Source organism: Rhincodon typus, chromosome 10 (genome assembly GCF_021869965.1).
Source record: "Rhincodon typus isolate 14 chromosome 10, sRhiTyp1.1, whole genome shotgun sequence".
Lineage (NCBI taxonomy): Eukaryota > Metazoa > Chordata > Chondrichthyes > Orectolobiformes > Rhincodontidae > Rhincodon > Rhincodon typus.
The window spans coordinates 19,692,111-19,704,376 of NC_063341.1; the positions used below are offsets into that span (position 1 = coordinate 19,692,111).

Consider the following 12,266-nt stretch of genomic DNA (forward strand, 5'->3'; position numbering starts at 1 on the left):
TTGGCCTGTTGTGTTCATCCAGCTCTACACCTTGTTATCTCATTGTATTTACACATCGGTTTGGGACTGAGATATGTATGTATATGAGGTGTAGGGTGCTTAAATCCTATACTAAACAGTTATCTCACCTTTTCAAATTTTCCCAACGATTCCCGTAATTGTTAATATTGCTATTTCAAATGTAGGAATTTAGAAGGAGTTGGTGGAGCAAAAAGTTGACTTACAAGTTGCCAACAATTTACTCCTCACAATCAACATTGAATCAAATAACCACATTTTCTTTTAAGAGTCTTTTGAAATATATAAGTTTTGCTGTGATGCAGAGTCCAACTCACTCCTAACTGCAAAATGGGAATCCTGAGCGTAAACTCACCTGAACCTAATCTTTGGGATTATGTGATCATTCAAATTGTGCTGCTGCGCATACACAGACATGCAGATATTATGTTGCTCTAAAGTTGTCCAAAGTTGTATTTCTAGCTGCTGGAGAAGCTTTTCAGTTAGCAGCAAGTTGCAGTTCTTCCCAGAGATTTCCCTAAGTAAGCCTCCCTCCTCCTACCATTAATGTTCGATTTACATTCACGCTGGGTAACAACAAGGGCTGGCTCTTTGTTGTCTGCCAGTTTACAAGTGTTGCATTTCTCTGGTATTTGCATACTTTGATTAATGAACATCTGATGTTGCAGTGTCATAAGGGAAAAGCTGGATGCCAAACAGTTCATTATCTTCTATTATTTTACAATCTATTAAAATGACAGGCTTCAACAAGCATCTCCTGACAAAGTTAGTTTATTAGGAAGAGCTTGTTAATATGACATTGTTCTCCTACTGTTTCAGATACTTCAAACTGATGTTAATGTAACGTCTTGTTTTGTTGTGTAGTAGTATTTTGTACATTGTACTTCTAAAAACATAACTTAAAACGTGATGGAGAAAAATACCACAGGCATTTAAACCTATTACCAAAGTATTGTGGTAAGATAAATTTTCAAATATAACTATTTACTTACTAAGCATACTGCCCAGCAGATGGTGTATGTGATGGTGAGGAGGATTATATGCAGCTTCTCCTCAGCATGAAATAGGGCAGTAGGAGAACGGAATCATTGCTGTGTTGGGTTTTTCAATTGTACAGATTTCACAGAATCATAGAATCCCTACAGTGTGGAAGCAGGCCATTTGGCCCATTGAGTCCACATCAATCCTCCAAACAGCATCCCACCCAGATCCACCCCCCAACCCTACCCCTGTGATCCTGCATTTCCCACAGCTAATCCACCTTGCCTGCATATACCTGGACACTACAGGCTATATAGCATGGCCACACACCTTTGGACTGTGGGAGGAAACCAAAACACTCAGAGGAAATCCACGCAGACATGGGGAGAATGTGCAAACGCCACACAGACTGTCACCTGAGAGTGAAATTGAACCCATGTCTCTGGCGCTGTGAGGCAGCAGTGCTAACCACTGAGCCTCCACGTCGCCCCAAATTTTAGCTGCCTTCGAACAGTGTGAGCCTGAAGGAGTAACTCATTCTGTGCCATGCCAACCCCTTTTCCCTCCAACATATTGTCAGACATCACCTAGTGGAAAATTCTACAGACACTTTTATTTTGCATGGATAGCATAATCATTTACTCAACGTCAAAGTTATTCTCAGTCTGTCTGTCCCACGTGTCAGAAATATTATCCAAGAGCATTTTGTGATTAAGTGTCAGAGGTCTGAATTCCCATATCTTACTAGTGTTAGAAATGGATGCCGAGATTTATCAATAGCCTTGTTGGTCAACAGTGATTCAGAATGAACTTCCATTGCACAGAAAGACCAAAATACTGCTGTTGTCCTTCCTGTGTCATATGTGGAAGCAATGCCAGAATGATGTTTTATTAAAGTTTTTCATATTGATTGAAATCATAACTCCTCCCCCTCCCCCCCCCTCCCCATTTAAGTGATTCTATCCTCTATCATTGAATTGATCTCTCCAGATCAAGCAGGAGACACCAACAGGATAAGCAGGGGTTTTGCCCCAGGCCACATGTTGGGGCAAGAATTCATTTCATTTAACTCCTTGCCCTCACAATCCCAAAAAATAATTGCTTCTGAGTTAGCATTGGCAATCTCACTTAAAATGGAAATATTTGCTGTGAAACAACTTTTTTCAGACATCAGTATATTTCTTTTGACAAATGGCATCAATGCCTTGCATTGTTTCATTGTGCCTAATGCTCACTTTGGTCAAATCATTTTGCCCTTCCACCCTTTGCTCACCAAGGAAATTAATATAAAGTTACATAGAAATGACAGTATAGAAACAGGTCATTAAGCCCAACAGGTCCATGCCAATGCTTATAAGAACATTTTTAAAAAAGAGCAGGATTAGTCAGCCTGCTTTACCAGTCAATAAGATCGTGGCTAATCTATCTGGGGCCTTAAATCCACTCCCCACCCCCAATAACCCTTGACAATCAGAAGTCTGTCAAAGTCTGCCTTAAGTATATTCAATGACCAACCTTTCTGCTTTCTGGGGATGTGAATCTAAATACTAATGACTACCTGAGAGAAAAAAAATCTTCATCATCTCTATCTTAAAGAGGAGACTGAATTTTCAACCTGTGCTCCCTAGTTCTAGCTTACCCTCCACACGTGTGCCTTCCTACCTTACTTCATCTTGGCCTGTGGCTATTACCTTCTATTCCTTTCACCCTTATCTAGCTTGCCCCCAAATACATCTATGCCATTCCCCTCACCCACTCTGTGCGGTTGTGTGTTTCACATTCTAATTATCAATTACTTATCAATGATTTGGGGCGGCACGGTGGCTCAGTGGTTAGCACAGCTGCCTCACAGCGCCAGGGACCTGGGTTTGATTCCACCCTCGGGCCACTGTCTGTGTGGAGTTTGCACATTCTCCCCGTGGGTTTCTTCCGGGTGCTCTGGTTTCCTCCCACAGTCCAGAGATGTGCAGGGTAGGTAGATTGGCCATGTTAAATTGCCCCTAGAGTTCAGGAATGTAGATTAGGTCAGTTATAGGGGGATGGATCTGGGTGGGATGCTCTGAGGCTCGGTGTGGACTTGTTGGGCCAAAGGGACTGTTTCCACACTGTAGGGATTTTGTGATCTACTATTCTATGGTAAGAGGAAAAGAATCAGACATGATTATGAAAAATATTGTGTCTGGATAATATAGTATAAACTGCAGCTCTTAAACCAATCAAATATAAAGGCCACAGGTTATGGCTCCTTCATCCAACTGCTTGAGGTAGCGCACTGAGCATTGCCCCACCAGTAAACCAGGTTTCCCACTGTCAGATTCCATCAGGTTAAGCATCATTAGCTTATAGATTCATACTCAACATACCCACCTTGAAAATAGTCATATCCCAACGCAAAGAATGAGCAGCACCACAGCAAGTTCCCTGAAATTGTATACAAGTGAATCAAGCAGCATGCCTACGCTGTCCTGAGGCATGTTGGCAGCATCATGAACATAGTTTTCAAAATTAAATTGCTGTAATTTGATTGACGCCTTTGGGTGCTGGTTTCACTGTCATCATTATTTACACTGATCCATTCTAGGAAAAACATAGTTGGCCTGCCTCTGAAATTCTCCAGGCTTGCAGTTAAAACTAAAGATTCTACTCATCATATTTACCCAATAAAAAATTCCAGTCTGCCTTGTTTTTAATTGCAAATCCTGCTCCAGGGACTGGCTTGCTTGCTTAAGAGGCAGCAATGTTCCATTCACCACTGAACAATACTGCAGTCAATTATGGTAATGAATTGTCAATAAATATAAAAATTTAATATAGTCGGCTCGGAGTGAGTGGCAGATATGGACTTGCCTCACAGACAAATCTGCTACCACTGCAAATATTAAGTGCACCTGAAAGCTGCTGGCAGGCGGACAAGTCTATAAGGACCTACAGCACAGCTCAGGGAGTTAAATAGCCCCTGTGGTCAGATCCCACGTGATAATATCTCACCGTGTATTTCGAGACGTCATCTACCCGAATATTGTATAGATGCTTCACAATTAAGATTAAAGATCTAAATTCAAAATTAACGAGAGGAAGGTAATTTGGAATTCCTCTTAGAAAATACTAGTTCCTAATGAGGTTCTCCTTTAACGAGTAAGTGCACTTGATGTCTGATTGCTAGGATTAAATAAGGGTTGTGGGAAACCATCATACCACATAAAATAGCTTTGGTTTGTATCCTTTATTAATCTGTGCTCCATTGTTAAACCACAAAACTCAAGAGTAAGCACTTATCTCCTAGCTCAGAGATTAAACTGCATTTCATTTTCAATGTGGTCACATCTGAAATTTGAAGCAGCGAACATAAAGATGATTCCTCGGAATAAAGCTGGCGTGGTGAATTGTAAATTTTAAAGATCAGTTTGTTTCTATGTTTTCCAGGTGGATTTTTCTGTAATCGCCTCACAGGCAGGGAGCACGCTCAATAATCTCATGAGTCACGCTCAGGAGCTTGTGCTGAAACTTCGCTCGTTGCAGCTTGATCAGCGAGAGTTCGTGTGCCTCAAGTTCCTTGTGCTCTTCAGTCTTGGTAAGGGTCTTATTCTTCTGGCATTCAACCTAATTTTATTTCACTCTGTCTGTTAGCTGGACTCCCTGAACTAAAGCAACAAAATTAGTTGGCTCTGAGGTTAAAAATTTATGGGCAGTTATGGAAGCAGCTGCTCTGTCAATCACAGGCGCAGAGAAAAGGTATGGGACAACATGGTCCTACACATCATAGAATCTGCAAGGTGGTACTGTTATGAAGAAAACATGGTAATCTTTGAAATGATTGGGGAACAGGAGTTTATAGCCTTTTCAAGGGAAATGAAAACTGAATTTGGATCCTCCAATTAGATATTACAGAATCAATGCACATCTATTTGTGAAATACGTCGGTCACTTTTTTTTCCACTACAAATACCTATATTCTGAGAACAACAGGTGCGTGTGAGTTGTTAACAGACAGAAATCTAACTGAGTTGCCAAGATGACGTTATAAATTTTAAGAATGAGAAATTCCCGATCGAGTTGTGACTGCTGTATACACTGCATATAAAAGGTGTATGTTATGTGTGAACATTGGATCAACTGTTCATTTTGCACGCTGATACTTTCATTCATATTAAACTTGTGTAAGTGAAACCTGGGCACTGTGTAAAAAGTATGTGACTTATCCCCTACCATTTGTTTCCCACGTGAAAATTCTATACACCATACATGACAATTGTTGGGCAATTTTATTTTCTCTACATTGCTGTTTCTGTTTTGAGTATGACTGTGATGATAGCTATTGATGGCAGAATGTGAGTACCATAACATAGTTAGATCTATAAAGGTATCTTTTAACAATCAAATCATGAACACCACAATGCAAGTTTCACAAGTGATTTATTGACAGTGATACAGTCACATTCATCATCTTGAAAATAACAGTCAGTGCAGTATATTTGCAAGCATGCATAATGTTATCAATATATAAATCTACATAAATGTTAGATTAAATGTGCTTTCACCACAGTGCTGGGCACCAGACATTACTAAGTTTCACAATGATTTCCGTAGCCCCTTCCAAGGAGAGATTTTGAAGCCTCTCACCTGATGGATAGTGCCATGCTGCTCCCCAATAGCTATGCCCGTTGTTAGATTGCCTGGGTTATCAAAATAGATGGTCATGAAGCGAGTGAACATCCACATTGTGTATTTCAGTTGGAATCCTCTGATGCCCAAAAGGACCCTCATGTTATTTTAGCACTGAACTGGGTGGAGTGAGCATCAGTAATCAGTGGCCAAGTCATTGAAGAGCCTGATGTAACTTTTTAGCCTGTATTTTTGGTGGGTCAAGAGGAGCAGGAGTGCTTGGCTCAAGACCATCAAAAGATTTAAAATTAAACAGGATGTGAGGAAAGACATATGTAAGGGACTCCTCCATTCTTTCTTTAATAGCATTCCTTTCACTAATCCTGATGCCGCTTCATCATTTTCCTCCAGAAATCTCTTCCAGTTGTCAGAATCTCCCTACATCGTTGCTCTCATTTACACACTGTTCTTGCAACTTACTACTTTTTAGATAATTAACTCTATAGTTAACTCAGAAAATAATTTGAAGAGAAAAAGGAAAAAAAAACTACCTTTGGAATACTGCATTCAATTCTCGTCTTCCTGCTATAGGAAAGATTTTGTTAAACTTGAAAGGGTGCAGAACAGATTTACAAGGATTTTGCCAAGGTTGGAGGGTTTGAGCTATGGTGAGAGGCTGAATCAGCTGGGGCTATTTTCCCTGGAGCATCAGAGGGGTGACATTATAGAAGTTTATAAAATCATGAGGGGCATAGCTAGGGTGAATAGTGAAGGATTTTTTTTTTCCAGGGTAGGGAAGTCCAAAACTAGAGGGCATAGGTTTAAGATGAAAGGGGAAAGATTTAAAAGTGACCTAAGGGGCAACTTTTTCATGCAGAGAGTGGTACATTTATGGAATGAGCTGCCAGAGGAAGTGGTGAAGGCTGGTACAATAACAACATTTGAAAAGCATCAGGATGAGTACATGAATAGGAAGAATTTAGAGGGATGCAGGCCAAATACTGGAAAGTGGTACTAGATTAATTTAGGACATCTGGTCGGCATGGACAAGTTGGACCAAAAGATCCATTTTCATGTTGTACAACTCTATGACTCTAATTCTTCAGGTCTCCCTGCATGACTGAACAATGTGTCCCTCATACTAGTTGGATCTTGATTGTCAGCCAATTCCTACTATACATTATATATTTAATTATGATATGGCCAAGCAAGGTTGTACTTTGTTGGTATTTTGAAATCAGCCCTATGTATAATATTGCTTTGAGAAAACTAAATCTATGGGAGAAATGCTTGCAAGGAGAAAAGGTGATATGCTTTGTTAACTGGTTGGACACCTTTTCCTCCATAAGGGGTAATCCTCATGGGGCAGCAATGCAGAAAGTTTCTTATTCAATGTTATGGGTTGCTTGGTTGGATAAGTGAAATATGGCACTAAATACATCATGTGGGCACTTAGCCAATGATCATTTCAGTCACTGTTGAGGAGAAGATAAATCTCCGTAAAGGTGATCACTGTGTGAAAATAGGGCTGTGAGTAGAAGGTATGAGTATTGGAAAGTCTAACAAACATTAAGGGCTTTTGGGAAGCCGCAGAGAACACTGATCCTCGATGGTGCATACAGTTACTACAGCTAATGCAGATACTTCGATAAATCACACAACTAAATTCTCAAAATTTTCTGACAAGAGAGAAATAGAATTATCAGTCATGGTTAACTGCCTCCATCAATCAGTTGTTCAGTCTATTAAGATTCTGAGCCATTAACAGTGACACTCATGCAAATTTAGTTCATTCTTTCCTGCAGACAAACTATCCATTGCAATAAATACTGACTGGAGAGACAAACTGACACACTGACTGTGTCCCTTCAAGTCTGGGACTTGTATTCAACACAGCCCAGAAAAATGAGATTGAAGTCCACTCACTCAGCCATCTGTACAGGCAACCAGTGAAATGGATTTGAGTGGTCTTAACCAGCTTGCCTATGAGCAATGGATGGAGAGTCAAAGCATATCATAGAAGTGTCTCATTCACAGGTTGGCTGGTGCAGGAAGCAAAAATGAAGCATCAGGGCAGGGGTGGGCTGGGGTTAAAGCAAGCTTTTGAGATAGCACAGAGGATAATTCATTCTGCACCCACTCTTACTGTATCTGATCCTAGTGCATGATGCTGACATTGAGAGGGATGTGTATCTTATGAATCTCTGATATCCCTCGCTTCCATGAGGCAAAAAAAAATCAGCAGCAAATTCTGTAGTAGCCATCCGAATGACAGAAAGAATTGAAGTCCTGAGTTAGAATGCCTTTCCACTACCCATTCATCATTTACACTGGATGTGAAACAGGTAAGAGAAATGACTTGGTATTGATCCTCTCTATATAGAGATTCTTTACTTAATCAAATATTTAGGTGGAATACTGATGTACATCTCGCATATGAACAATGTAAAATGAGGTTTCAGCATTCCATCAATAACTGTTTCATGTATTAGCTTGGATCAGGCAAAAGAATGGGGCATCTGAAATATTATAAGAAACAGAAGCACTAATGTTATATGTTATCATTTTTGGGCATCAGGATTTGGAGTCCAATCCACAGTCAGCAAACATTAACTTGAATCCTTTAGCAAAAGAACTCTGTATTTGGGTTTGCATGCATGTGCAGAGTATTGAAGTTATTCTGCATTGAGCAAGTGATATGTGAAAGACTTCTCAGTGTCTTAAACCTTGTGATTTTAGTGTGTCCAGAACTCAGAATGTTAACCTTGTTCTCCAGTGATTGACATTACTGTTATGTTCCATCACTGCATAAGCAACTATTTAAAGATAACTATATACTTGTGGTGCATGTATTAATGTTGTGTATCAGAGAATTTAATTTTTTAAAATTTATTCATGGCAAGGTCAGCAATTTTATTGGCTATCTCCAACATCCATGGTGAGCTGTCTTCTTCAGCCACTGCAGTCTGAGTTGAAGCTTCTCACGATGCTGTTAGGCAGTGAGCTCCAAGATTTTGACTCAGTGACAGTGAATGAACGATAATATATTTCCACATCAGAATGAGACTGGCTTGGAGGGAACGTCAGGTTGATGTCTGTTCCCATGTATAGCAACCCTTGACCTTCCTAGTGTAAGAGTTTGTGGGTTTGGTGCCCACATGATTCCACAATCACATTACATAGATTTTTCCATTTAAAATCTGTTTAACAAAAGGCTAAGCTAAGATATTACAGAATGCTAACAAGTAGAATTTTAGGATCCTGCAATGGTCATAGAAGACTCCAGAACTAGCATCATACGTGACTGAATGAATGTTTTCTAGCCCTTTGATATCTTTCATTTGATTCTCTACTTGTCAAGGCATTATATCCAGATGCTACAAACTAAACTTGGGAGCAAATGATTTATGTTAGTATTATGCCTGATTTGGAAAAAGTAGACTTTAATGTTGTAAATTGCATAAGAGAACATGGTCTCTGCATAACATATGAGAAATGTTTGATTCTCTTTAACAATGATCATTTTCAACTTTAATGCATCAAGCAAGCTTCCTTTCTTTTGAAGTTAAATGTAAGGAAACTTGCCTGGCATGTACTTTTGAGGCTTCATAAATGTTTGGAGAGGTGAGGTTTTAATTTCAGGGATAAATCCCTCTCTCTTCCTCCAGTAGTTTATTAAAGAACAATAATGTCTCCAGGTCAGATTAATCATGAAATTGTAAAACTGGATGAGGTAGGTCATTGAACAAGGTTCTGAATATCATCTGCAATGGTGAAAAGTTGGATTGCCCACCAACATCAATTTGGAGAGAGAGTTGTGACAGTGAGGTTTCATTAGATGTGTAGAAGGATGACTAAAGTGCAGTATTTCATGTAATTCAGGTAAAGTGACTTTTTCATAGACTGGTCAATGATTGGTCACAGGCTGGTGCACACACCTGACAGGCTGTGCATGTGCAGGATGAATGCCTTAAGTTTTAAAGGTCATTTGCTCTTGCTCTGAATGATAAATTTTATGTCAGAAGCACAGCATTCTCTGCCTTATTATTGATGGTACAGATTTACCTCTTAACAAGACTGCTTATTGTAAAGGCACTGACTTTAGTTTATCATCTACAATGTAAATGAGTGGGCCAGAGGCATGCTAATGCATAACCTGGAGTCATTTCATTATTTGGCATATATAATTGTTTGTATTCTAATACTGAATTATCGTGATGGATTAACTGTTCCACACAATAAGCAAGTTTAATACTTTAACCATCAAACCAGAGTAGTGCTCAGGAAATATAACTAAGTCATTAACCATGCTCCCTTGCCTGTTGAAATTCGATGTTCTAAAAGCACTGTTTGGCTATGTCAGAAGTTGCTACAAGGTACATGGCATCCATTTAGCAGAAAGCACTCCAGAAAGAGTCTAAGATGTAAAACCCATAGAATTGCAGTGAATTTTACAGCAGAGAAGCAGCCATTTTTCTAAATAGGCCAAATATGAGTTTCCTTTTATTTCATCTCATCCTTTAAACATATTCTTCAATTCCTTTCTCCCTTGTGTACTTATCCAGATTCCCTTTAAATGCATCGATGCTATTCACTTCAGCTGCTGCATAAGATAGAGAGTTCTTCATCTGCCAAGTAAAGCCATTGCTTCTAAAATCATTATTGGATTTATTACAGACTATATTACATTTCTAGTCCTTATTTTTGCATTCACGACAAACGTGGTATTTCAAGTACAGAGGCACCTGTAAGTCAGTCATAAATTTACTGCTGCATTAAACATTTTAAAGCTAAGAGCCAGAAATGAAAACAATTTATGTCTTTATTGTGATTACCATGGAAACCATACTGAAGAGGTCACATCAGTTGTAAACTCTAGATTGATTCAACAACAACAACACGAATTTACCCAGCACCTTTAACAGAATAAAATGTCCAAAGGCCCTTCACAATATAAGCCAGTTGAAGACCATATTAGAGCAAATGGAAAAAATGTTTAGATCAATAAAGAGAATCTTTAAGAAGCACCTTTAAAGGACAAAAGAGATATAGAGAGGTTTTGGATCACAGAGCTTGGGGTCTAGGCAGTTGATGCTTGTGTACCAGTGATGGAGCAATTAAATATGGAATGTTCAAGACACCAAAATTAGATGAGCATAGATTCTTTTGGATGACCCAGGCAGCAAGGCGATTTACCATGAGGTACTATCTCTGTTTAAAATTAGCTTACACTTCTCAACAGGGAGGTGTATTCTAGTTGAAGCTGGTGCTGATAGTTGTGCAGGGAGTGACTGATCTGGGAAACTTTGAAGAATAACACAATTTGGGAGAGAACAGGTTACAAGATTTACAGATACTGCTCTGAAGACCTTGACGGACAGGGTGGAAAAGAGGAGAGATCCCTTGCAAACCTATTGGAAAGGAGGCTCACCAGACACATGTTCATAAGTTTTTTGGTGCAGGTAGCCATGAGTCAAGAGATTTGACCCAAATGCCTAGATCCAGGGCCACAGGAAGGTCAGTTACCTCAATGAGTCATTTAAGGTCAGTGAATACCTCTTGCAATTCCAGTCCCTCTAACTACACCACAAGCCTCAGACACTGTTAATCAGATCAGACCCCAACTTCTTACCTCCCAACCATCTCTATCAATCAGGACTCTTCGCTCAGATTCATAGATTCAGAAAACTTGCAAATATTTCCCACTGCTGCAAAACTCACACCCACATCTCTCAGTCTGTGCACATTGCCAGCTATTCAACCATGATAGCCACAAGACTGAAACCTATCACAGCACACATTCACTGAAACACTTCCTTCTTTCTTACAGGACAAACTGGGCCAGCAGCGCAAACTGTTTTGCCAGCAATTTTTGTATTTGTTTCAAATCTCCAGCATCCACAATTCTTTGTTTTATTTTACCCCAAGAGATATAACCTAGCCAAGCAATGCAGCAACACCAAGGACAGAGAGTGCTGGCAAAAGCACCGTAACAATTTAATAAGGAGCATGAATGACCTCCCACACTAAGGTTGCAATTATGGCTCCAACAAATGGTAGATTTCAATGAGGGTCCAATTATGGAAGTTCTCAGGTTTTCATACTATGTTCCTCATTAAGATTGAGGTTGGAAATTTTCTCTTGTGGCCCATCTCCTGCTCCTCCCTCTTCCAGAAACTGCTCCTGCTCTGCATGACCTCTCTTCATGTAATCCTAGGGGAACAATTACAAATGTACCCATGGTTTGTGTAGAAGGTCAGCAAACTGTCCCTGCAGGCTTTAGCAGCATGAAGGAAAAAGCTAAAGACTTATAGAAACATGTTGCAATGTTCAAGTGACACTGAAGACAGAGATAGCTGATGATCCAAACAAAACAACTTTTATTATACACAATTCTTGAAGAGACAGTTTCCCCAATCGTAGTTTGTTTTGCATGTTTATAATATTGCGATTATACTGGTTACTTAGGACTCCTAATCATTATATAACTACCAGCTACCAAAAGCTATCACAGCATTCTGTAATTCATTGTAAAACTAGATGAGTGTCCAATTGAGATAACAAGGTGTAGAGCTGGATGAACACAGCAGGCCAAGCAGCATCAGAGAAGCAGGAAGGCTGACGTTTCGGGCCTAGACCCTTCTTCAGAAAATTTTCTGAAGAAG

General features: G+C 39.6%; 1 protein-coding gene across 6 annotated transcripts in view; it reads left to right on the forward strand.

The window, feature by feature from the left end:
• The window catches only part of nr5a2 (nuclear receptor subfamily 5, group A, member 2), a 176,009-nt gene that overhangs the window by 114,622 nt on the left and 49,121 nt on the right, over positions 1-12,266 (forward strand). For all 6 annotated transcript variants that reach the window (XM_048602299.1, XM_048602298.1, XM_048602301.1 and 3 more), the window contains one exon: positions 4,423-4,570. In XM_048602299.1, the coding sequence (XP_048458256.1) occupies positions 4,423-4,570 (148 nt within the window). The remainder of the gene's footprint in view (positions 1-4,422; positions 4,571-12,266) is intronic.